Source organism: Cuculus canorus, chromosome 5, assembly GCF_017976375.1.
Source record: "Cuculus canorus isolate bCucCan1 chromosome 5, bCucCan1.pri, whole genome shotgun sequence".
Lineage (NCBI taxonomy): Eukaryota > Metazoa > Chordata > Aves > Cuculiformes > Cuculidae > Cuculus > Cuculus canorus.
In genome coordinates this window covers 6,750,429-6,777,663 of record NC_071405.1, presented here as the reverse complement: position 1 = coordinate 6,777,663, position 27,235 = coordinate 6,750,429, and the positions used below count along the sequence as shown (strand labels likewise).

At 37.5% G+C, this 27,235-nt stretch overlaps 1 protein-coding gene across 7 annotated transcripts in view; it reads left to right on the top strand.

The window, feature by feature from the left end:
- The window catches only part of NUDT14 (nudix hydrolase 14), a 65,953-nt gene that overhangs the window by 4,616 nt on the left and 34,102 nt on the right, over positions 1-27,235 (top strand). Inside the window, exons 2-3 of one of the 7 annotated variants that reach the window (XR_008449942.1) lie at positions 5,185-5,294; positions 26,063-26,120. The exons of 3 other annotated variants lie outside the window; for them this stretch is intronic. Coding sequence is in view for 3 of the 4 variants with exons in the window: in XM_054066878.1 (XP_053922853.1) it covers positions 8-56 (49 nt within the window). In the remaining variant the exon portion in view is untranslated. 3 more of the 7 variants (XM_054066880.1, XM_054066878.1, XM_054066881.1) reach the window with 3 other exon arrangements.

The window sequence follows — 27,235 nt, the reverse complement described above, 5'->3', positions numbered from 1 at the left end:
TTCGCAGGAGCCCTGAGAACTGGTACCTCCAGCAGTGGCAGGAATGCAAGGCGTGAGAGAGAAGTTGCTTCTCACAGTGTAAAGTGATGCGCGAACGTTGCCTGCAAGTGAGGTCATGCACAAAACCGGCTGGCAATGCAGCATTGGCTGGTCCAGGGTGAGCTTTTACCCCAGCAGAGGAGTGTAAGTGGAAACACAGAAGAGTTTGGACAGCCCTAGGAATGCCTGCTGCAGACTACGTCTTCTGCAATGCGATCCAGTGGGAGGTGTCCCTGCCCATGGCAGAAGGTTGGAACTGGATGATCTTTACGGACCCTTCCAACCCAAACTATGCTATCATCCTTTCCTTTGCTTCTAAACACAACAGCTGAAAAGGCAAAAGAGGGAATGTATATGGAGGAGGTGTTTTGAAGTCAAACAGTGAGATAAGATACAGGAGAGGAAAAGCAAAGGTTCAAATAGCTTTCATTGAAGATGAACTGATTTTTTTACCTTTTATAATAGATTTTGTGCATGATTTTCCTAAAGAGAGCTTTCTTCTTTCAGAAGGAAACCTGAAGAACATTCTTCCATGTTCTAATTTTTGCTGGCTTAGGTTATAAGTGACAAGTCTTCCATCTTAATTTCATTTTCATTTCTGAGTCATGCCGTATTTACATGAAAACTGGGATTTAATTAAAAATGTACAAAACAGTATTACAAAATTACATTTAATTGAGTACAAGTGCCTTAAATGTGATGAGTATAGTAAGAAACAAGGATGTGTTTGGTCACGTGCTGTGATTTGAGAAAACCGGCATTGCCGCCAAAAGAAGTAGCCTTGCCCATTTTGCACGTCTTGCTACTTCCTCTCCTTGCACAAGTGTTGGTGCAGCAAAATAGTGAGCTGGATCAGGGATCTGGTCCAGGTCAAACCTAATCTGGCTGAAAACAGAAGTTAGGCTTAGATTTGATTCAAATCCTTCTGCTGGCAGAGGGGAGGTGATAATGTGGTGGTTAGGGATGAGCGTTTGGGGGCTGTTTGAGGGCAGAAATTGTTTCTCTTGGCTGCAGCACTGCCTTAAAATGAACGTGATAATGTAGTTTATATAGCATCTGCACAGAAGCTGGCTTGGGTCCACCCTGCTGAGAGCACAAGCTCAGCGAGCGCACAACTGCCTATACCTGACCTGAGAGACAAGCCCTACCTTTATTAAAAGCGTCTTTTGCATTTAGAAACTGACTTACTAACCAGAGAAAATGGTAAATATTTTTGGTCATTTGACTAATTGCTTCAAAGTCAATTAGGCCTGCTGAAAACTCCATTAAATTCCTGAAGAGCCAAATATCTTAGATTTAAGGGAGTTAGGTGCCTGATGTGCCTAATAATTTTTGAAAATTCCACCACTTATCTAAAACAAAAAATTATTTCTGAAATCTAGCCCTCAATCTTAATGGTTTTATGCTGGGTAGATCGTCCTCTTGTCCAACTTATTTTTCACTAGCTAGGAAAAGAAGAGAAAATTTTAATCTTCAGCTTTACCTTAGAGTAAAATTAGTTTCCCCCCTCTATGAATTCCCCACACCTGCTTGCTGAATTTATCCCATATCTAATTAAAAAAAAAAAAGTCTTTTTGAATAACAGAATAATTTAAATGAGGAAAAATTCAGTGATGGTGTTTGTTGCACTATGAAAACTGAAACTAGTTTTGATATTTATGCGATGTGTGGCATCGTGCTCTAACAGGAGGGTTTGAGGTGACTTTTTGTGGAGGTCCTTTTTGTGAAGCTATAACATGTCCCCTCTATTTCATTGTAACCTGAAAAGGATTAATTGGTGCATATTTTTGTATTATATAATATTGATGAAGGATAAGTTAGACTTTGAAGACTGAGATTTTGAAATCTGTTTTTAAACAGATGCATTCCTGAAATAGGCATTGATATTTCAATAAAACTTCTCTGTCTGAGGATGTGTACAGAATGAGAGTATTTTTATTTTATTAGTTTGCTTTTTTTACAACTACGGGTTTCCTGTACAAACAGGAGATTGCAATAATTTTTGCATACATGTAATTTTAAGATTATATCTAAGCATTCATGAACACTTATGTTGCAGCATTGATTTGTAAACATTTCATCAGGAACGTGTATGTTACAGCATTGAGACATTTCCTGTAAAAATTACACTACTTGTGTGGAGGTAATTTTGATCCCATCACTATTGCTAAACCAGTTAAGTTTTCAGCAGTTACATATAAATTTAGATACAGGTGATTTATCTCCTAGTTTACTTTGCAGGTCTGATTTTATCCATTCAACCCGCATCTCACTGAGTTGTAATCCACAGTTGCTCTAGCAGGTTTGCAGACCATCCGCAAGATATCCGAAAAGGATCCTGAAGGAGAGTGAAATCTAAGCAAATACTGTGGTAAGCCCACACAGGTTATGCATCTGAAGAAGGTGGTGGTCACAGCTGATCCAGAGTGGAGCCAGAGGCTCGGATGGTTGTCTGCCTGTTTCTCAGAAGCACTTGAGATGTTGAATACTGTAGGCCCAAAGACAGGATTAGTGTTTCGGCCAGCTGAGTATTCTCGTCGGCTATCTGGATGTTCAGACAAGGAGCTGTGGGGACACACAGGGACAGAGTTGTATATGCTTAAAATCTAGTCAGGCGGTTACTTTCAATTGAGTCAAAACTTTTGCAGTGTCTTTACAGGTTTGTGCTTGAGTTCCCCTTGTTCAAAGAGCTTGAGCTGTCCTTTGGATGCGACCAGTTACATTTGGTTACATATTAATACTCTTCCAAAAGATCATGAGAAAAAAATGTAGCCTTCTGGCTATTTATGTACTGAGGATTGTCATAATTCTTAAGGAGTTCCTGAAGTTGCAGCAATTTATGCACTTCTAATAGAGAGGATTGTGAGATCTTTTCTTATGAGGTCTTTCATCTTTCTCTTCCTCTACCCACCCTTATTGTTTTAAATAGAAGTAATGAGTGCTGTTTGCTTGTAAAGCATGAAAGTGTACACACTTCTGAAAGAATTCTAGGTTTTGAACCGCATCGATGGAGGCAACATGCTGTTTGGTTTGAGGCATTCAAGTTATAAGGAGTAGCCTGGTTCTGTAAACAAATCACTGCACCGACCACTTTTTTAAAGGATTTGTCCTGTTCTTGTGTAGTGCAAAGGTAGAAATAAAAGTGCAGTAAAGGATTCATGGAATTCAGCAAACTGTAGGCAGATTTGGTTAGAAGCAATGTGGAGGAGTAGGGTGCAATTTAAAACTATGTTCGTCAAAATAGAGATAGCTCCTCACTTTATGCCTGGGATTTTCAGCTGTCAACCCCTTCTTCCAGGTGGGCCCCTCAGTCAAATAAGCCATGTTATTTTAAGTGGAGTGGGCTAAGGGTGAGAGGTGGACAAGGTACCTCACATAGCCTGATGAATAACATTTTCATGTTGTCAGTAGAAATGTCATTTACATATTTTTGTTTGTCTCGATACTGACAGAAGAGAATTAATTTATCTCACATATAGGATAGCATCTAGCTAGTTTTAATGTGTATTTGCCCTCAAAATACAAATTCATTTGTTGTCAAAAGTGGCTTTTTTGAAAAAAACAAAACATATATCACCTTATGAAGAATTGGCTTCTTTACCAGAACTCCATGGTAAATCTCTTTTCACTTTTTCCTATTGACATTTTTCTGCTTTTCATAAATAATGTATTCAAGAGACCAGAGGGATGGCTAATGAGAGATTAACTCAATGCCCAAGGGCTAGGGCATTTCCCTGGGATGTGGTAGAGTCAGGCTGCAAGGTCTTGCTTCAATTAATATTGTTTCCCACATCACAGGAGAGTTTGCTCACTGCTGGGAAACACATTTGTGTGCAAATCTTCAGCTTCTTTTGTGCATGTTAGCCAGGCACTGGCCTATATATTAGACAAACAAAAAAAGCCCCCCAAGTTTAATGATTCTGGCGATACTAAGGCGTGAAGTAGACTCTGAGTATTAACAGTAGAGCAGAGTTGTTAGGATTTTGGGTAGCATTAAGTATTCAAATAGGAATCCAGACTGAACATAGTCTTCTTAATCAGCACCTGAACAGGGATTTCAGTTGTTCTGTGTGGTGGATTTGGATGCTGACACAGGACTTTGACAGACAGACCTCTGGTAAATCTTGCTTTAGTAATGTAAGACTTTAATGTATGCAATTGTTTGTTCCAGTCCTAGCGGTTATTACCCTCTTGAGAATCAACAGAAGGGAAATAGTTTTGCTCCAGCTCTTACTCTGCTCTACCAGTTCAAATCCACCTCCATCAGCCCTTTAAGCTAAAGTACTAAGCTTTGCGTGGGGCTGAGGGAAGTGCCTTTGCATGTTCTTTTGGTCACCTTAGTGCTGGGGACAGTATCCTTCCAGAGGAGGCAGAACATCAGCGGAGGGTAAGCATCTGGCTGGCAGAATAACATCTTGACCTGTTACAGAAACTTTTGCCCAGGGCTCACATATCAAAGCCTTTGTGGATCTAGCCCAGACTCCTATAGCTTTGTTTTTGAAGGTTATGCTGGCAAGGGCACTCTTGCCACTGTTTCCGTGCATTGCATAAACATACATGTGCATTCTGCCCGGGAACTTCTAGAAGTTTGCTAGACTAACATCAGCTATCCGTAATTTTCCCAGTATGTGTTTAAGTGAGTTTGTATTTCGAAACTGTGGAATGGTGATTAGGCATCTGGTCCAGTGATATAGGATAAACCTTAAAAACACCATGCGTATGAACTGAACCGTACAGTCAGCAGTGGTAAATTGGAACGATTTGCTTTTTTGTGAGCTCCATGTTCCTTCCTCACATCAGAGTAGTCTAGTGCCTGAGCATCACATTTCCTCTATTGCTTTAGTGTTTAGAATTATTCATTTTGAAGTTAAACACAAGAACTGGTCCCTTAAATTTCTTTTTAATGCATGGTGTTTTCATTCCACGTGAAGGGAATTCAGTTATAAAGAGTTCTACTGTCGTTATAGAGTAATTTTCAAGACGACTGTAGATTTTAACACATCATGAACTTTATAATGGGTAGAAAATGTACTTCAGAAGTAGTGTGCAATTCATTGGTGAAGAAGGAATTTCTTTTTTCTAGTCTTAGATTTGCTGCTGCTTTCTTTTATGACCATTAGCAACCACTCTGTTTCTGTGCCTTAGAATCTGACTGTCTTGGAGATGTCTTGAAGACTAAAATCCTGATTTAATGCATACATGCAGAGAGAAGCGAGGCCTGTCATGAAAACTTTGGAGATGGAAAAAGCAAAATGGTGCAGTGTTACGACAGTATTAACAATACGATTGTACATTCAGAGGGTTTTTTTATATATGATAATAGCAACATGAATGTGCACAGCCTCAAATATTCTCTGGAACTTCTGTCTGGTTTTTTTATAAACCTAAACCATTCTTTTCTATTTTGACAGTTAAAAAATGATGCTGTTGAGGGAGTAAACAGATTTTTAAGTTACCTGTTCAAACAAGTCAGTCTTCTGTGGAATCTTCAAAAGGCTTCAGGAGTAGGAAATATGCTACCGAGTAACACATTTATTTGCAGTTCATTTTTTTTAAAGCAGTAGTGCAGTAAAAGGAGGTGCCATTTTTGCTGCAAAATTTGTCTCATTTTCTTCAGCTTGTCAAGTCTGTTATGTCAGCATGTAGTATTAATCTTACATGCGAACATACCGCTTCTAGCTCAGGAAGTCTCTGGAGCTGCAAATTGCAGGAGGCTAAGAGCATTTTAACAACATATTCTTCCTTAGGCATCTTGGCTTCTGTCAGAGGTACGATCCTGGATGAGACAGATTTTTGATCTGACTGATCTGAGCGCTGCTCTGTTAACCGCGAATTATGGTTGAAGTGCACTGTAATTATTTTATATGGTTGAAAGAAAAGAAATGTAAAGTTTTAGCAATGACAGCATTAGGGAGTTAAATACGGGGGGAACATAATTTCCTTTGAGAGAAACAATGTTATTTGGAATTAAGAAACAGGTTTAAGAAAAGAAATTAAGGAATCTAGGTGTATCTGCTTCTGGCTCTGCCATCTACCTTGAATTCAGCTCTGGAAATTTGTACGAGTTATTTTTGTATGAGACATTTATGAATTATAAAAGGGGGAAATGAGAAGAATTAGTTAATAAAGGTAGCAGTTGAAAAGATCAGTAGTGCTTGTTTTTGTCTCAGTGAATGTTATATTCTATTAGTCTTAATTTCTTCATCCAGCATGCTTTGACAAACGAATGTAGAATTCTTTGAAGCAAATACATGAAAAGTAGTTGGTAGTGACAAAACTTTATATTTTTAGGTCAGTTATATTATGATGTAACAAAGTTGGGACAGCAAATATCACATATTGAAAAGAATAAGGCTCTATCGAGCATCTTTTGTAGCATCTTTGCACAGCACTGAAATCTGTCCGCGCTTATAAAAACAAACATCTAAATCTGATTCAGTGTCATCAATAGCTAGACCACTTGGGTTACTGTGCAACAGCTATGAAGTTAAGACTGAGAATTAGGAGATACGTAAGTTAGCTTAAGCCAGTGGTTTTTTCAAGTTCTGATACATGGCTCATTGAGGACCATTGGACTACTTGTAGGTCATCCACATGAGTCAATGAAGAAAAGCAGATCAATTATCAGGAGATTTTAATGTGCAACCAAGGTCTTTGCAGCTTTGCTGGAAGATGTTTCTAGGTCTGCAGATGAAAAGGTTGAAAACCATTGGTTTTGACAATACCCCTCCAGTAGCCTCATCTGCAAGGGCTTGTCTGCACAGGACTTTCCTGATTAACTCCATGTCTCATTCTACAACAAAGAGTCTGGTTCTGTTTACATTAAACTATTTTCAAAGTACAATTGCACTTTGAATTCATACCCTACCTTAATCCATGTTAACTTTCCAGCGCATGCCCTAAGGGAGCAGTAAACTAAACTGAATTACTGTGTCCACACAGGGGTTTAATGGAGTTTAACTAGCAGAATTCAAGTTCATCAAGGTACTTATTTCAGATTCATTTTCTTGATGTCCTGGTATAGACAAGTCCTAAAAATGAAAGTGGTTTAGTTCTAAGTGAATGAACCATGTTATAAAATCCATCACTGAGATTTTATTAGATTTTTTTATGTGTGAAATGGGACTACTCTAGGGTATAAAGTAAGTTTTTTGACTTGTTTGGTACTGTCTCTTTTGTAGTAATGGCATTTAGAGCTGAGAAATAAAATACTATTCATTCTCTTCAACAACAAAATGCTTTATATATTTTTCAGTCTGGATCAAAATAAATACGTTTGCTTAAATACTAAAACTTCTTTTCCACAGTATAAAAAATGCATTACCTATGACATTATGTGTATTTGGTGTGTGTTAAAGCAGATGAACATTGTAAAATTCTAAGTTTATAGCAAATCTGAATATTATGAAAATTAGGTATTTTCCATAAATCAAAATACTCTTTAAAATGTCTGGTTTTGATAATCTATATGGGATGAAGGTAGAATTTATTATATTCCTGAAAACACAAGGTTATTTTGAATAACAACTTTAACTCAACTGCTGCCCTATTGAAAATACATTTGTATTTTCAGCTATAACTCATAAAAGGTCAGTTCCCGTGCTTTGAAAACTACACAAGTCGATGTTGCATAAATAAGCACATTTTACACAGCAGGCGCATAAAGTTAACTGCCCCTCTGACTTGCATTCAGATTAATTATTCTACATAATTTTGAACTAAAACAAGTTAAAGAATTTAGCGTTTTGGTACTTGCCTTCAGACATTGATCAAAATCTTGTTAGATAAAATAATACTAAAGTTTACTGAGGTTTAAACAAAGTAAAGCTCAGTTTTTCTTAGTGGTCAGCTCATGTCACGCTAAAGCCCTGATCACTGATCAAAACAGCATTAATTATTTGTTTCACATTGCGGTCGCTGTGTCAAAATCCTTTAAATACCTCTTGGAGCTGAGAGGGAATCTTACAGCCTGTGACAGAGCAGCTGGTCTGGACATGGGCTGATGCCTCAGTTGACAGGTTGTTGGATTAGAAAGAATATCAAAGGCAGTGAGTAAGATTAGGGATAAGTGAACATCTGACAGCAGTTTGCAGCAGGGTAGAACAGATGATAAACAATGGGAGCGGGGTGCATGGGGGGGTTGAGAGGTGAGAAGGCCATGGGAAAAGTGTGGCGGCAATCACTAAAGCTCCAGGTTGCTGAGCCTCATGAATAGGACAGGAAATGGGATTTGCTGGGACAGATGTGCTGAGCGGTGATGAATACATTATAGGGAAATGAGGCTAAACTCCTAAAGGTGAGAGATGTGCTTTCTCTGAAAATATAAGATGTAGGAGGGGGAAAAATAAAGAGTTTACCCTCGTGGAGAAGTAAGCATTAACTTGAAAACTAGTACGGAAAGAAGTAATGCTAGTGATAATTTTAATTAAAAGGTTATTCCACAGGAGCTTGCATTACGCACTCTACACTTCTAGTGTAATGGTCTTACAGTGCTATTTCATATATAGCATTGCAAGTATTTATTTTAAACCTAAAACTGCACAAATGATAGAATAGTTTGAATGGAGGCTCTGATGGAATAACGCTCAGATGCATATTCTCTATCTGGCATGTATTACATAGCACTCACAGAACATATGTTTGATCCTGCCATCGTTAAAAGAGTTGTACTGAGTGATCTTGTGAGGTCCTTCCAGCCTTACGTTTTTTCAATTCTGTAGAGTGATTGTATGCTGGTCTAAAATTATACAGAACTGTTCCCGTTCCTTAAGATATTGTTTCTGTACTTCTCAAACATTTTTAGTTTATAGTCTTGATGGATCTTTTTCCAATATTTATGGTATAATTATCTCAGAAAGTGAACAGAAACTTTTTGTGTGCTTGCTGATAGGTTTGTATGTCAATTCACTGACTTGGAAATTCTGTGTTTTGTTTTGTCTTTTTTTTTAATTTTTAAAGAAAATGACATTAAAAGAACAGATCTCATTAAGATTTTAGTAGTATATTGCTTTAGCAGAAGGAGGAGATGCAGGAAGTATGATTGTTGACTTTGCTCTGAGACAGTTTCCATAAGATTTATTCACACAGTCTAGAAGTTTATGTCACAATGTATTCTCCCACTTTGTTTTACAAATACGAGCTTGCTAAAATAACGTAGAAACACAAACCCTGAGACTCACCAACTGGAAAACATAAAGCTCAGTGGTGTAAGGACAAGAGGTGACTTAGATGTAATGCGAATGCCCACCATCTGTCTTTCCTGACCTCAGATCTCTCAGATGTGCTGCCCCTATGCTCAAAATGAGGAGACACGTATCTGGCCTCCTTTGGTGTCTCTTTGCTCCTTAGCCATGTGTACTGTAACCATAGCTGTAGTTTTTAAAAGAACAAGCGATTGTAACTAGAATCGGGTATGAAGAGGTATGTCCTGTAGCCCGGCTTTGTGGAAGTAACTGTTCATGCTGCAGAAATGTCACGTGTGATATTTTGACCATAGCAGCAGCTCTTGAATTCAGTAATTTAAGAGTCTGTAGAGCACAGAGCACTAGAGTTCCAAGAGTTCCCCAAAATTAGTGATCAACAGAGATAGTACTTTGAGTGGCTAATAATGCAGAAATAAAATTGTGGTAAGGACAGCACAACAGATAAAAAAGTATGCTATACTGGTTCTCATCAGCATAAGTACTACCCTAATAGTTCTGTTTTCCATAAAACTTTGATTTCTACATGTACATGAAGATTATTTGCAGTTGGCTTGGGTAGTTCTTTCATTTGCATCCTGAGATTTAAAATGTTACAGGGTCACTGACATTATGAAGGTTTCAGAAATACTGCAGTAAAACCCAGAATTGCATATAAATCACTAATCAGTTAATCACTAATTAATTCAATTAACTGAATGCCAGTTGTATATGACTTTTAAGCCACAGGTACATTTTCTGTACCAGCGCTCTCTTCAGAACAGATAACAGGTTAGAAGATGTTTCCAAGTTTCTTCTTGAATCTTTGTGTATTATTTTCTCCCAACACAAAGGTGTGAGATCACCACCACTATGGGAATCAGATTTCAGTTGCGTCTATCAAAACTAAGAGGTAAAAAGAAAATTCAAAAAATAGCAAAACCAGGAGCTAGTTGCATCTATCACTTTGAACTGATTTTTCGGGGGGTTGGGAAGAAAGGAGAGGATGAAAAGCCCTGGGGATCTTTGTGAGGATGGTCTGTGAGAAAGTCTTACGAGAAAAATCTAAAGATTGCTACTAAGCCTTGGCTTCTATTAGCCCCCTGCTGCTGTTCTTCATCAAGTTGTTTTAATGGCTTTCAAAGCAAGTGAGTGGAAAATGGTTTCTCTGGAACTTTGAGGAGACTAAACTGAAAACTGTCATTGCTTTATAAGTAAAACACATCAAAGATTGATGGAAGAATTGCTTGTTAAACACATTGTGGATTTTAATTAAAAAAAATGAGTGATATCATAAAAGAGACATCAGATCATCATAACTACCTAAAGGTGAAAGTTTAATGGCTTGTCAAATGCTCAGGAACCTGTGTTAACTATCTCTTTCATAGCTTTTGTGACCCTCTGTGTGTGTGCATATGTGCAAGATCACAATTTTTTTTTCCAGAGGTTTTTTTTCCTGATATACAGAGGACAAAGTACACAAACATAAAAATGTAGGTATTGGTTACTGTGCGTTTTAATTTTCTTTCCCCTGTATATAGAGACGCCTTTTTGTGGTATTTTTAATTATCTAGTGCTTGAAATTCATACGCATTTCTGAAATAGTTTTTTTAAGTTTGTGTTGCAGTGTGTAAGGTATGTTCCATGTGTTCAGTGTGTGCGAAGTACTTTTATGTATCATCTAACAATTATGGGAATATTTCTTCTGGAACCTGGTCCTCTTACTTCGCGCTCATCTCTTCACCTTCTTTTCCCTCCACAGTCCTCCCAGACAGTAAATAGTGTATTTTATAAAGTTGTATATTAGATCTAATTAAAAAAAAAATAGCGATTAAAAAGCATGCATACAAACATTTCCACTGAGACTTTGAGCTTTATTCTTTTAAGCCAAATGCTTGTTCTGATATGTCATGCTGCATATGATCAAGGTGCATATTTAGTAAGCAAATACAGTTGTTTTAAAACACTAGAAGAATTCCTCAGCAAGCTGATAAAGCACAATGTGCCTTATTCACTGTCCATCTAAGATTTCAGAAAAGTTCAGTGTTGTAGTTCCAGTTTTAATTAACAAATTCTTTGTGGGATTAAACACAGCTACATCTATGCATGATTCTAACTCTAGATCTGATTCTTAATTTAGAAAATTGTTTTTCCCAAGAGCCTAATGTGCAATGGCTGTAATTACTGGATTTTCTGCACAAGACAGGCTTAGAAAAGGTATATATCTCATCAAAAAGCATGAAATTATTTGAGTAGTTTTGTAAGATTTCCATGACATACAAGATCATTTAAATTACGAGTAGGAGTACTGACTATGAAATCAGCTACATAGAGTCTGACAACTTGGTATTACTATTTTAGGGATTATTTTCAATGGTATTTGTCATTTTAGCTGATGTTTTACTTAGCTACAGTAGTTATTTATGAACTTGGAATGGATGTAGCAATTTGTTATACTACATAAAAAGGTTCTAGACTATAAATGGGTCTTATCTAGGAAAGGCCGGACACTAAGATCCCTGGCATATATTTTATAAACTTTTTAATTCCAACCTTGCTGAACCCAGTGGTATTTTTGCTCTTCTCATTGGTGAGGCCAGGTCAACACTTGCTTTTTTTCTACTTTTAGGATAAAGTTCAGGCAAAGTCTAAAACAATTAGACTAATAGATTTATATATATATATATATATGTAGAAAGGAAGGTGATTGGAGTCACAGCAATTCAGTGCTTTTTAATCAGAAATTACATGATCTGACAGACTGAGCTGGAAGTCAAGATGTGGAAAAAACTGGGGAAGCGGGTAAATTTGTATACCGAGTATAACATCATAGATAATTAAAAATTTTCTTTACAATATGAGGCTATATAGCTCTTGTATGTATTCTTATCTTGAACTGCTGAAATAAACTATCACTGTTGGCTTCATTCAGTTTTGTTTTGTCTTTAAGACATACCTTTGTTATTATTTGGCCACTTATGCTTGTCGAGCTTATGAAGCAGCAGGATTAGAAGCAAACTTGGCTATCATATATTCTGGCACATCTATTTTAGAACTTCATATGTAAGTCTGCACTTAGCACTCTGCTTTCAGCTTTGTAACATTTCTGACACTTCAAAATATTGGACTTAAGTAGGCAGCTTGTGTTGCTCTTTGGAGTTACATTGCTGTAACACTGCAGTTTGTATAGCCTAAAATATGATCTGTAACTGAATTGATTTGTACTGCTCAGATAGGTTAAAGCATAATGTGAGGTTATTGGCCTCCAATTCAGTGAAAACAGTCTGTGATCATTAGTACAGAAATGACTACTGTTGTACTTTAGGGGATTGTTCATCCAAACTTGAAACCTGATTGTGTCCCTGATTGTTTCTGTAAACCATTGTTTTTTCTTGTTGAGGAAAGGTGGTTGACATGTCAGTTTGGAGAACCCTGCTTCTTTTTATCTCGTTTCTTTCTCTTTGATCTGTCTAGGAGTTAAAACCTCTTGGCAGAGCTCTCACAAGACTCACGGAACATACGAGCTTCCCTAGAGCAGCATGGTACACTCCATAGAGAAAGATTAATTTGTAAAAGTAATAATATAAATGTCAAGATTTAAGTATAAGAATTATGTTGGGGGTGTGGAAGAGTACAGATTTAATCACACCCAGGGGCTGAAAAAAGCGAGTCGGGGAAGCTATTTCGCTAAACGGAAAAACTGTTGGAATAAATGCTTTTGAAGTATTTATCAAAAAAAAGCAGATGAATGCCAGTTGGCATTGTGTCTTCCCTCCCCTCTGTCTGTGCATTCTTCTGCAGCCCTTATGAGAGAACAGTGGCATGCCTTGCGGTACGGCGTGAAGTGGGATGACAAACCACACCTAACAGTTGTGCCTCGGGGAGTGGATGAAAGAGAAAAGAAAGAGCTTTCTGCAGGGCTGTCTTTTGTATACTTTTTTTTGGTTGTTGTTGTTGTTGTTGGAGAAGTGTATCTTACTCTTTCAAGGGATGGCATGTAATTGTACTACTTGTGGAAGTCAATTCTTCAGACTAGCCTTGCCGAATCTGTGGAGTGAATTTATCAACTTAATTCTTTGTGCATAATTTCAGGCTTTTCTGTAGATGCTGCTTTAATGCCTCTGCATGCTCAGGACTGAGTCTCAGAGCTTAAGGTGTTTCGGTATTCTGTTGAAGGAGCCAACAGAAGCAGCAATGAGTACGTTTAACATGCTCGCGGTATTCAGAACTGCTGAGGAGATGTGCTAAAAATCCCAGGATATTGTTTATGAAAACATTTGCGGTAAGCAGTAACCTTGAATTCCTCTGAGACTCGGTGTGTAGGAGGCACCTTTCCCTGCTCTTGCTTCACCATGGAGACACTGTGGTACTGCCCCTGCCTTTGGTCCCAACTTTGGTAAAACTTAGGATCTCCTATGTGCTGCATCTTAACTTTGGTCTTCTTATTGCTGGTTCTGTGTTGGCACGTCCAAAACTGGTGTGTGAAGCAAGGTGTACATTTCATCGAGCTGTGTTGTTCTGGCATTAATTCAATGTCTGCATCAGAAATATTTTCATAAGTTATAAATACATAGACAGATTTGTCAATCACTTTAAAAATCACACTTATTTTACATATTGCTATTGCTTTACAGATGCCTTTGCAAAACCAAGTAACGTTGAAGTTATGCACGAAGGATTGTTTTCTGTCCTGGGTTTTTTTGGATCCAATTCTAATGATACAGCTGCATACACAGAGGCTTTCTTATCAGCGTTCTGCTTCAGGTGACAGAGTTGGTAGTTTTTGTGCCTGAAATTAAAACAGCAGTCATCAACTGCATAGTTTTTAGTGCAGCTTTATTATCTATCTAAAATGGAGTGATCTGGTACTGTTGCAGAAAAGGGATCGTTTTTTTCCTGCTGGCTCTTTGTCAACCGGAGAAGATTTTAATCAGACCCCTGTATAAGTTGCAGTGGAATTTGTTAGAATGATTAAAGAGGTAATGAGAAATATTAGACCATTGATGGTGGTGATTAGCATTTGGCTGAAATACCAGTGGCAACTTAAACTGCGGTTTTATGGTGTTGTCAGTGCTGTTTTCCTCAATGGCACAGTGAAATTAATGATGAAAGGACAGTTTTTTCCTTCCTCTCATGGGTGAGGGTCATGACCTACGGTAGCAAAGAAGAAATGACGCTTGTGGGCGTTAGTGCTTGCTTTGGAACTGGTGATTTTAAGATTGATTTTCTCCTTCTACTTTCTATAATTATGTTTGCTTCTCTACCTGCTGTGCGGGCAGAGATGAGGTGAGAGCCCTAAATCCTGTTGGAGTCAGTGAGGTGAATGTCACTCAGAGAGAGACACAAGGTTGTCTTCAGCAGACTCAGATTCTCTACGGTACGATGCCAATAAGTGGTCGCGGGAATCATGAGTTGTGGGAATGTGATTTGGACCAAAGTTGTCTTTGTCCGGTATCTATCTTTTTGTCCAGTATCTATCTTTATCTATCTATCTATCTTTGTCCAGTTATCTATCCTCTTCCTGAAAGGATATTTTGACTTGTGAGTGCACAGGATGAGTACAGAAAGGAGTTCAAGAATATGAAGTGAGGTTTCTCATCTACTGTGGGGTCTCAGACTCGCAGTGGGTACTTTATATTGAATCGCTATCTCGGAACAGCTACTACAGTCATAATTGATTTAGGTATGTTATGATGACTGCAGAATTATTTCCCCTGCCTGTCATTAAACATAACTAGACTGAAATTTCACAGTCAGATGCTTTATCTCAGTAACTGTAGTCAAAAGAAGCGGCTGCCAGTGGACCAGGAAAGATTAAAAGAGATTTCCTGGAGGTGTTTTTCATTCTTTTTGTCTCTTCTAAAAAATTTTAAACCAAAGTTTATTTTTCTTATCGTTAGTTATATCTCAGTAAAATGTAGCAGTTTGGAAAATGTTGTCTTTAGTGACTTAGCGTCACTGAACTTCATTAAGGCTTCGTTAAGTAGCGGAGCAGAAATAGTTTTGTAATCTTAGGACAAATATTGCTGTGTAGATATCACCACAGAGTATGACATTATTCAGTAAAGGGGATTAGACGTTCTGTCGTGTGCCTGAAATGACAGGGGTTCAGAGTAAAGTCTTAAATTCAAATCTTTCGACTTTCCGCTGAGCACCGTAAAAGTGAAGGTTATTTGATGCTACAAAGTGCTTTCATAAATGCTGTGTTTTAGAGTTGTTCATGAGTGATTATAAAGTGGAGCAGGGCTATGAACCCGTGTTTCGTGTTCCCCAGATTCGTTTATTACTGAACTACAAAGGCCATGTTTGTTTGTTTGTTTGTTTCTAACTCAATGAATATGTAATAATTTATACAAATAAGGAAAACTCCAGAAATTAAACGAAACACAGAACACCTAGGAGTTCTCAGCAGCTTTCTGGTTGAGGTGTTTGCCTGGCTTTTATTCTCTGAGCTGCAGCTGGCAGGTGTGCCTCCCGGTTCTATGTTTCTCAGCTTCTTAGGTTGTTCAGGGGATTTTTTTTTTATTGCTCTTAATGTTCAGGGGATGTGTAACGTGTACAATAAACTAAACAAAAGTGTTCCATGCTCTTTTTTTCCAGAGAGATGTGCTTTTAATGTATGTCTGTTAGTATGTTAGGTATATTTTAATGTTAGTATCACTTTTGCTTGTCCTGATACAGAATTCAGAAGACAAAATATTACCATTTCTAACCACTGTTTTCCCAGGACAATTGTCTCAATTACTTGTAGCTTCTGATCCTTTTAAAAGATAATGTATATTAATCCCATTGAACAATATTAAGTGTAACACGTCCTTAATTATTTGACAGATAGAACTGTACAATGTGAGACATGAAATTACAGGCACAGTTGTCCCCTTTTTTGTGTGGCGCATAACTTTATGCAGTGGCAACATGACTAGCGATGGACAAGCTTTTTGTGGTGAGTTGCTTTAACCAGGGGACACCGATAGTGTTGCTCAGTGTGTGGTTGTGGTAATGTTGGTGCTGTTTGCACACAGGAGACCTTGCAGAAAGCAGGGAAAGGGAAAGTGATAGTGTTTTGACAGAAGTGCTGATTTAGGTCAGATTAAGCAGAAAGCATAGCAAAAGAAATTTTAGTAGTTTAAATTTTCTGGGGTTTTGTCCCTATGATAGTAATTTTGCAGATAAAATGTTATTGCAAATCGTATGATTTTTTTTTCTTTAAAAATAATAGAAAAATACAGACAAAAATGGCCTTTCCTATGCAGGTTTTCAGCAAGTATGGATATAAGTGGCTGTGTGAGATAGGTAATCCATCTCTTTGAAAGTACAGTACTTATTTACAGAAAAGTACTTTGCAGTCACCTCAGCTGAAAACACGGTTTGCAAATTATATCATCCCTGTTTAATCATTTTCAGTATTAGCAATATATTCCTTAGCTGTTTCCTGACATAGTTTCAGATTTCATGTTTTACTGTAATTTTGTGGAAAAAACAATGTTAGTAAGTTTGTAAATATGCAAAGTGTAAGTTCCTTTTAGCCCTGCAAAAGAAGAGTGTGTAACAGGCTTCAAAGGGAAACCAAAATTTGGCGAAAATGGGAAAATACATGCAGCAAAATTTAATGATACGATAGAAATTTAAGTAAAACACAGAAAAGTTGCATACTTGCTTTAAATTTTGTCATTTGTATGCAATATACTAGAGTCTGAGAATTCTTATCTATTAGCAATTAGTTTCTTTCATTATAATTGGAGTTAACTTAGGTCTAGGAAAGCCCCATCTGTATCACAACTTGTAACCTTAAATTATATGCTGACCTGGCAGTAAAATGATATGAGAAAAGTCATAAATTTGACCTTTGTGCATATCATGTTTCTTAACACAAGCACCATATCCGTATTCTTTGTAATATAGATTTCAGTAGGCTGTTACATATTTGCCTTGGAATAAAACTTGTTTGATATGGCTATGCAGTCATTCTTGATAATAATGTATATTAAAAACAGAAAAACAAGGAGAGAAAAGAGATTTGACTTAATTTAGTGCGCTTATACATGCTTAATTGTCATGTTTTATAAATTTCATTCAAGGTAAGTGATCATCCTGATAGCTGAATGCCAAGCTAAACTGCAACAACTCCATTGTTGAAAAGTACACACAAAAAACAAACTGTGACCTGAAAAGTAAACTTCCAGAGGATTATACCAGAAAGTTTACTTACACATCAAGTATCTTAGTTGTAATTGTTCTGGCAGTTGATGTACATAAAATGAACAAAGTGGCTTGGCCCAGTATTGCATTAACAGTTGAATAAATTAATGTGTTCTCTATTGTTTATTTTACCTCCTAAAGTGTGAAAAAAATGCACCTTTGAACGGTAAACTCTATTGCCATAACCATCTGTTTGCAGTTTCATTACAGACTCCTGCCAGAAGAACCCTCACTTTGAAGAGAAAATTGATATGGGTTGTAAAAATTACAGTCTATGACCTTAGGTTTTATGTCTCTTGAGGTATCCCTGGTGTGGTCTCCACCGGTAAACATGCTGTCTTCAAGAAGTACCATTATGTCTTCCAGATAATTTCAGATAAGAAGTCAAGTCCATGCCCCAAAGACTTCGCTGTCACATCGAGCTGAGCACCTCTGTCTCTTGTTCAAGATCCTCATACATAAAATGAGCGCAGTGGAGCAACTTTACCCTGCTGTGCCGGCAACTGCTGCGTCAGCTGGGGCTGGCACGTTGTTCTTTAGTGTTTACAGGATGATTTGTCCCCATGAGCTTTTGCTAGCTTAGTCTTACTTATGAAATTGCTAGTATTGTCATTTAAAGCCAGTTAGCAGCGGTAGTGTTTGTGCTTCAGATGGGACACTCATTTTGGACGTTGTTGAGAAGTTATGACTTCGTATTTTAGGATGCAGTTCCCGCAAAAGTAGTAAAAAGAGTCATTTCTAACTGAAGCATTTGAATAGGAGTAAGTTAAAAACTGCAAAATGCCATTATTTGTAATCATGATGCTTTTAAAATAAACACGCTGGATAGTTTAGCAATGAACTCTTACAAGCTTTGTTTAAAAAACAAACACTCCCCTCCTTCCTCATGATTTTAAACAGTGGCTTGTTTAAAAAACAGTAAAATTCCATAACACTTAACCTCTTTTGAAGTAGTTCTTCAACATCAGCAAGTAATTCTGCAAATTGCTTTTGAAGATGAGGCTTCATTTACTCCAGCGTGTGCAGTCTGATGGAATGGATTAGTGGGTGTGGACTGAAATTGTAATTTAGGCTTTTTTTTTGTGTGCATGTGCCTTTCTTTAGACCACTACTCATCAGATACATCTCCATCCTAATTTTGAGTAAACCAAGGCTGTTCTGTTTAATAGTCCTTGCTGAAAACTTGGGATGTATGTAATGGCATTGCATTCATGTTAACTACTGAAAATCAATTTTTTTCCTGGGGTTTTATAGTAGGTTTTATAGTACTATAGTATAGTAGAGCACTTTTGGGTTTTTATCAGATCAATTCACAAAACCAGATTACTGCATGGTTACATTGGTGATGGGGTAGGGATAGAGCAGGGATGTACAGCCTGGGTTTCCATTGACTTACACTGTTAAGGGACTGCACCCTACGACTGAGTGAGTTTAATAGTAACACTTCACATTTAAATTAGTAGTTGTGTAATATGATAGCCAACCAGAAGACAGTTCTGTAATGCTCGTGTATACATACAAAAGGAAAAAAATAAAGGGGCCAAGCACTTAACTAATGAAAATGAGAATAATTTTATTGATTTTATATATTTTTTAATAGAGTTGCCTGGTTTATGCCAAGCTGAAAGTGCTTCATTTCATATTGAAAGATATGTAATACTTTCTATGAAATCTGTAATTATAAAGAAAGAAGACAGCTTTCTCCGATTTATCACATATCAAGCCTTTAAAGTAGTCAAAAAAGCTGTGATAAGTTGTTATTTCACACTTTTCATATGCAGATAGTCTGTTCAGGACAGGTTTTTTCTTTGAGATTAAAAAGTTGAATATTAATTGCCTTTGAATTTTTGACTGTTCCTTTGCCGTGTTTCTTTTAGGATGAAGAAGATTTTTAGATACAGCATGGCAGCTCACTAGCTTCTATAAACACAAACTACCCCACTAACTTATTAATCCAATAAAATTTTCAACAGGAAGCAATGAAACTTTTAAAATGTATAGAACAGGTATTTTATTTTATTTTATTTTATTTTATTTTATTTTATTTTATTCCATTCCATTCCATTCCATTCCATTCCATTCCATTCCATTCCATTCCATTCTTATTTGGAAAGCATCACAAGTCCAAACTTGCTTTAGCTATCTTCCTCTGTCTGATTTCTGTTCATCATACAGATTTTACACTATCATGCTGACTACTAGTACTTTATTTCTTTAAAAAAATATCATGGATTTTGGGGGGTCAAAGCTGATGGTTTATTGTTTTATTAATTTACATCTTTTTTTTAATGTGACATAGTGCTGAGAATATTATGAAAATTATTTAGACAGTGCAAGGTAATTTGGTCACTAATTGTGTGACAGTAAGGTGAGAGGCATAAAATATTAAGTCTTAAGTTTGGCCTGAAAGTATAAGTTCTGTGGGCACATCATTGTGGGCACTGGTAACGTTATGTATTGATTATATATAACAAAGAGTTATAGCATTAATAATTCAGCTGGCAAGAAATATTTTATGTTAGATTATAAATCCTCACATTTCAACTGAAAACTGCTACAGATGTGACATCAGATCCCATTAAGCTGAAAAAAAAAGAAATGTAATAAAGAAATCTCAGCCAATAGGAGCACTTCTGCTCCAGTGAGTGGAGAAAGGAAGGGAAAAGTTCATTGACAGAGGGAAGACAGCCTAAATTTTGGCACCCAGTAGCTCCTGTCCTACTGGGTTTAGCACAGGGAAAATCCCCCCCTTTTAGCCCAAGAACTGTGACTTAAGCAGAGGCAGTAGCTCATGCGTGTCTTCAGGGCGTATTTTCCCGTTGTAGGAGCATATATTTTATAAACCAGAAAGTAATAAATCAGTGAGTTGCTTTTATTGCAAATTTACTTCTTGGAGCTTTTATCGGTCGTAAAAAGGTGAATATGACTGAAAAGCTTTAAGCTAAAACCACTTAAGGAAATAAAGGTGGCGGGAGGCTGCAGGATGTGGCTGTGTTGGTGTAGACTTTTGTCTGTCTTCATGAGTCAGTTACTTGATTCCCGAAGCGTGCTGCTCATCTGGATTAACCGGATAAAAAGCCATCTAATAACTTGACAAATCTGGTGTTCTCTTGCCATGCAGTTCTGGGGAACAGGTAGACACCTCAATAAGAATGCACAGTGAATTTCCAGATAGAGGCATTGCTGTGCACAACGATATCAAACTGTGCAGATCAATTTAGAGAAGATTGGTTGAGTGCAATAGAAAAACAAGTTTCAAACATGCTTTTAAAGAAAAAAATACCCTCAAACCTTAAAAAAAAATTTAAGAATGGAAAAAAGCAAAATCTGATTATTCCTGAAGTGAGTTTTACATGTAAATCATTAAATAGAGACTGCACACTTGCTTGCTTTTGCTGACTCTGGTTTAAGACCGTTATTTGCCAATTAATTATCTTATCTGGTTTTCTTTACCTATAGTGTTATTACTTGATTCATGAATGATTGTCATAATCCGTTTTCATTAAGGACATCAACTGCTTTTGTGTCTTACCAGCCTGAAAACAGAGTAAATGGAGCAATGAGGACAGAGTTATTTTTATGTTATAATTGCTTCAACTTCTCGAGTTGAGTTTTTTCACAAACATGGACCATTTACTTCTTGGATAACTGCTTTAAACCCAGTCCAACTGGTAGAGGCAAGAGGATCATGACTGTTGTTTGCCATTTTAACCCTCATAACTTGTGCATGTAGCTTATCTATACGCTTATCTATACCATAATGTATTTGTCTTTTTTTCCTTAACTGCCTCTGTTTGTTTACACCAACTTTTGTCTGGGCTCTAACTGAACTGTAAGATCATTGAACAGGAACTGTTCCCACCACATATATTTAGTGCCTATCACAATGGGTTGCCAAACATCGTGTTGTCTCTGCTGTAATGTAAACAGTAAGAAGTTAATCATTGTCATGGACAGAATTTTTTTGCCCTCTTTTAGTGGCATATATGAAGTTAGTTTGCTTATTTCGGACATTTGTCACTAACATTTTAAGTGATCTGCCTGCTTAGCCTGTTACCAATCTCCTTAAAAATTTATTATACAATTATGAACCATTTTTACAGGAGTGATTTTGGTGTGTCTTTACAGTTCTTGGCAAGTCTGTCCAAGCAGAATTTTGCCTGTGGATAAACATGGAAGATGACATTGGCCAATGTCTTCAATTCAGTAGCTTTAAAAATCATTAAATTCTTAAATAAGGCAAATAAAATAGGAGAAGCTTTAAGTAGATTTTGGTGAAGTACTCTTTCTGCTTCAGTCACATATTGCCTGCCCAGAGGTCATTACAAGAAGTTTGGCTGTCATTTAAATCAGGGCAAATTCAATGTAAATTTTGATTTGTTGTGTGGTCTGAACCCCCAACAGAGTAACTACAGGAAATCTGTGACTGTAAACGTTTGTGTTGAGGATTTATTTTAGATACCCTTGCATTACATTGTTTAACAATTATTACATAGAGTTAAAGGAAGCATTTTAAAGAGGTTTTGTGAGTGTTTTTGCACCTGTTACACTAAAATCACAGAATCACAGAATCACAAGGTTGGAAAGGACCCACTGGAAAATGTAAAGTTTGCTCTTCAGAATTAAACTTTTAATGAAAACTAAGAAGTATAAACCTTTAATTACTCAAGTATAAAACTTATATATAACACAGTTTGCACGTAGGTGTTTCAGAAGCTATCTGTTACTTCTTTTACACATACAGCAAACAAGGCAAATTTCTCTGCATCGCTGCTGGGCTTAAGCACTGGTGCCTTGAAAGGAGATGGTTCAGGGCCCAGATAGGCTCTAGGCTTCCTTCTCACACAGCCAGCTATGAAAGAGTCCTTCTGTATTATGAGAAACAGTGAATAATTGTTTCACAATCACCTTCCTAAAGCCATTAATGATTTTACAGACTTCTGCCATATCAGCCCTTAGTGTGGCACTGTACCTAGGTTACCTTTAGCTGCACGGTTGCTGCACCACTGTCCTTTTGTGTTCCTAATCGTGAAACTCAGTAGCGTTGAAGAGTTGCAGGTCTTCTTATGACTGGGGCACCACAGCTCTACTCCACTTTCATTATTTATAAACGGATCTCATTCTTTGGCAGGGTCTTTGGAGCTGGTCCTTGGGGAGGTGTTTAAGGGACGGGTTGATGAAGTGCTTAGGGACATGGTTTAAGGGATTGTTAGGAATGATTGGACTCGATGATCCAGTGGGTCCTTTCCAACCTGGTGATTCTATGATTCTATGATCTCTCTCTAGAAATTGTGTTTAAGTACTTAATTCCCTCCATTTGAAAAAGCTTCATCTAGGCAGAAATTGTCATGAGTCCCAGCAGGGCTGTACACAACAGCAGAGAACAGAGCCAAACTGAGGGGGAATTGGTTTGGTTGGGTAGCAGGAGTTGGGGCTTGAAGTCCCGGATGATATCAGTGCAGCACTGAGCTGAATATTGGTATGTGTGGAGACACAAATACCTGATGTATGAGATTCTTCAGGAGCTTCTCAAGGGATGTGCACGAGCTGCCCTCAGGGAAAAGAGGGAGGAAGGCATTCAGGGTGCCCCAAATGAAGAGTAGAGGGAAACTCCCAGGGGATTTGTTTCAAAGCATATCCAGGGTCTGTCACATGTAAGCAAAAGTTATCCTTTGCGTGTGTATCCTGATTGCAATTTACCATGTTGTTCAGACATTATATTGCCTAAGGTAGTGGAGGAAAGCAGAGGACAGTGGTATCCCTGGTGCAGTGATTCTTAAAGCATTTTAGCCAGAGACAGAGAGAGTGTAGGTGGGAAAAAGAATGGTATTTTGATTATAGGCTGCAGACAAGTCCAACTTATCCATAGCAGACGGCGTGAACAGGCTCCTGCCTGTAATTCTGGTGATAAGCAGGTGCAGGAAGATAGTTAGGAAAATAATTTCAAGGATGGAAGGAGGACAAAGAATGTGGTGATCAAGTATGGGTGGCATCATAAACAGCTCTCTGCTGGTAGGAGTCACATCTTCTGAGCTTGCATCCACTGTCAACACTTGCGTCACAGGGAGCTCTTTGCAGTGCGTGGTTGTCCTGGAATTCCTTGAACCAGAAGGGATTGAGTTCTCCTTGTGCAGACTGTCAAGCTGGTAGGATACTCTATTAATTCTGACTAAGTTTTCAATGCCATTATCAAGTCAGTCTTAACGGACAAGATAAGCAGGACTTGTAGCAACACTGTTGCACATTCAAATAGCACAGAAATGGCTATTTATTCTTATTTTCTTGGGATGGAGAAGGACTCTGTTTAATTTGGATGCCTTCTTGAGGGCTTGTCTTTTGACATCCTTCAGCTCTGCCTTTCATCAAAGATTTGGATGAGTATTCTGGGGAAGCATTGCTGTGTGCTTCCTCTGTTCCTAAATCTTCCTTTTGCTATAGAGGAAGGATACTAGGCAAGATGGACATCTCATCTGACCTGATACAGCTTTCTTGAGCAATTTGTGCTTATGTAAGTAATCTGTCTTCTGTGTAACGTGAAACGAAGTTGTCTCACATTCTGCCTCTCCTGGAATACAGCTTTATTAATTTACACATACTATGTGCAGTAGTTCAGCATTGCAACATCACAGAACCTGATCACTGAACACAGAACTAGAGTGTGATTACTTTATGATTAAAGTTTTAATGCATCAAATGTGTGTTATACAACTCAGTTGCAGTATCAGAATTGCTATTCTGAACACATGAAAATTAATATAAAATACTTTTGACATATTGGTCGCTATAAAACATTACAGAACACATTTTCTATTTGAAGAATCATTTTAAAATCCTTCTCAAATGGAATAATATAGTCCTTTCTCCTTCCTGTCGTCAGTTTTTAGATAGCTCTCCCACCAAGCAATTATTCTTGCTTTTCTCAGTTCATTGTGAGATACTTTGATCCTTATTAGGTATTGGAGAATGGTCTATTTGATAATAATGCAAATATATATGTTTATTAAAATGAAGAACATCAAGAGTTTGAGAGCGCTTTTGTATTTCACAGATATTTCTCTTTTTTTGGCAGTGAGGTTGACCAGTGATACCTTTAATTTGTTTCAGCTATCTGTGGTGATAGGAGAGCATTGTTAAAGGCCAGGATACGTGGAACGGAACAGTTTAACAAGTAATCATGGCTTTTAAAAGCATGAATCTTGATCAGTTTCAGCAATTAATATTTTTGTCTTAAAAATAAGATAGAGATATTACATACAGCTTGATATAGTTGGTTAGAAACTGGTTAGGATTAATGTTCTGTAAAGTATGTAAAGCAGCATAAGAACCATTGGTAACTGTTTACATGCTATTAATAATTAGCAACCTTCATACGAGTCTGTTAGGAAAGAACCACGCATTGGGTACAATAGAAACTCAACTCCATACAGTTAGGTTCAAATTACATTTGACTTGGACAACAGGGCATGAATGGGGCTCATTTGAGTTTCTGCCACTATAAACAATGAGATGTTGGAATGTTTCATTTGTTTTTGATTTATTTATTTGGACAGGTGCAGGTTGATCATATGAAATAATTTTTTATTCAAATATAGGCAGAAAATAGCTTAACAAACATGGTCCAGTCAGAGTGTAGGATGATAACCAACATTTTGAATGGGCAGACTCAAATTGATTTAGCCTCAGGCTGGTTTTGAATTTGAATCTTAACGTAATCAAATCTTATTCTAGAGAAAGTGCCTTGCATGTTGGTCAGCTACTTAGAAAGCAGAGAACATAGATTTTATTTCCTGATTAATTTCTTTTTAGATACTAAGTTCCTTCTTTTACTTTCTGTTAGAAAAAATGCAAACGTCTGGGAGGTGGATTTCTGTTAATGATAATAGGCTCATCCTTGAGGAGAGGTCATTGAAATCTGATGGATCCCATCTGGATGAGGATCATTCTCTAGGGTGTAATTTTCCGCAGCTATTTGAAACCCTTTCAGAAGTGCTCCAAAGTAATCAGGTTCTATATTTTGCAAAATGGTGGCAGGAGGAAAGAGGCAGGAAGATTGCTGCTGGAATCACACATTAGGAAATAGTATCACAGGATTCAGAGCATAAATTAATGCAAGAAGAGCCTTATTTCAGTCCTTTTTGTCGTCTCTGTTGGCAGGACAACCACATTTCTTGTAAGTGGACATTAAAAAATGGAGAAATGATGATGGTAATACGTCTTAACATTTGGGGCAGAGAAAGGTTAAAACAGAAAAAAACCAATATGAAAGTACATGCAGAAGATATTATCCTTGGTCCTCGGTTTCCTAACTCACTCATGTCAAATAGGAAATTGCACAGCAATCTGCAAACAGAGAAAAACCCACAAATATGTGTCTTACAGGTAGAAATAAACCTACAAAAGGATTGAGCGCACCTTACACATTTAATACCTTAAATTGTCTTACCACACAATACAGCCTATGCTATGAAGTTCAAGTCTTGAAGTTCTGTATTGTGTCACAGTCCTTTCAGAGTTGTTCCTCTATCTCTCACCAGGTGGAACAGATTGGATATATGCTCAGCTTGATAAACAACAGCTTTTATATTTAAACTCACACTGAAAATTTGCTCTCTTTCTTTCTCTTTCAACGTTATACTGCATTTAAGCAACGACAGGACTTCTCTTCTAACGCATGCGTTTGATTCCTGTCAATGCTAACAGAAGGTATGTGTGGACACCGATGGAAGAGTAGACTAGAGTTTCTCTTGAAGTGAACAACTGTTTATAATTAGAGTTGTGGGAATCAAGGAAAACCCAGCTAGCAAGCAAACGGTCACCCTTCCAAAAAGCTTAGTAAACTCATAAAGCTCAGGAGCTTAATCTCTGAACCACAGTGCTTGTTATCTAATCCCCACCAGCTGTTGTGTACTTGGTAGCCATGACATCTGTAATAGAGCTGAAGGGCCTGTCTATATTGGTTGGCACCTTTACCCACCAACTGAACTTGATTCTTCTAACATTGCTCACATTTACCTGCTTTAAATCATTAACCGGTTGCTCAGGGTTTGATCATCCATTTAACCATACTTTATTATAGAGAGCTTGTTCTACTTTTCACATCAAGCGTATTTTAGGCGTGTAGGTTTTCAGCAGGTCTAGTTCTTTCCTTGCTAATAAGAGAAAGGTATAAACCAAAAGAATTTCCTCTGGCTACATACTGATTCCTTATATAGGCTTAAAACTGACCTGGGAGTGAAGTGTCTTGAGTTGGTTTTCAGCTGAAAAATATCCTCACACTTCTAATAAGCAGGGTAAAGAATTATATACGTGTCTTTGTTAATTGGTATCTATGAACTGATATAGTTGATCATAGAAGATATAATATAAATGTAGGCGTGTGTGTATGTGTTCAATAAAACTGTGGAAGAAAACTTGTTTTCAAGGTTTGGTTTCAGCTGTGCTGCAGTGGTTGTCATTCTTTTAAGATAGCTGAGTACAGAAGTTGGCCCAGCTTGAGAAAAGGATCCTTTTTAAGTCTCCCAGTCCTTGGATGAGTGCAGTGACTTCAAGCCTACTGTTTGACAATATCCTTGCCACCGCAAGCAGTGCGCTGTAACAGCTGTCGGGCCTTGTAAGGGCTTAGAATGAAGGCTTCTGACTCCCAAATATTAGTTAGGAGGCAAGTGCTGAGCTGTCCTCCTCAGATAAGACCATTTCCGGGCATGGATTATCTTAGATCTGTGGGATTTTTTACTGGTTAAAATGTAGCTGTTTATAGGTTCCTCACATCTGAATTGGATTGGGCATCTGAAGTCGATACTGTGGCCAAAATTGAGCCC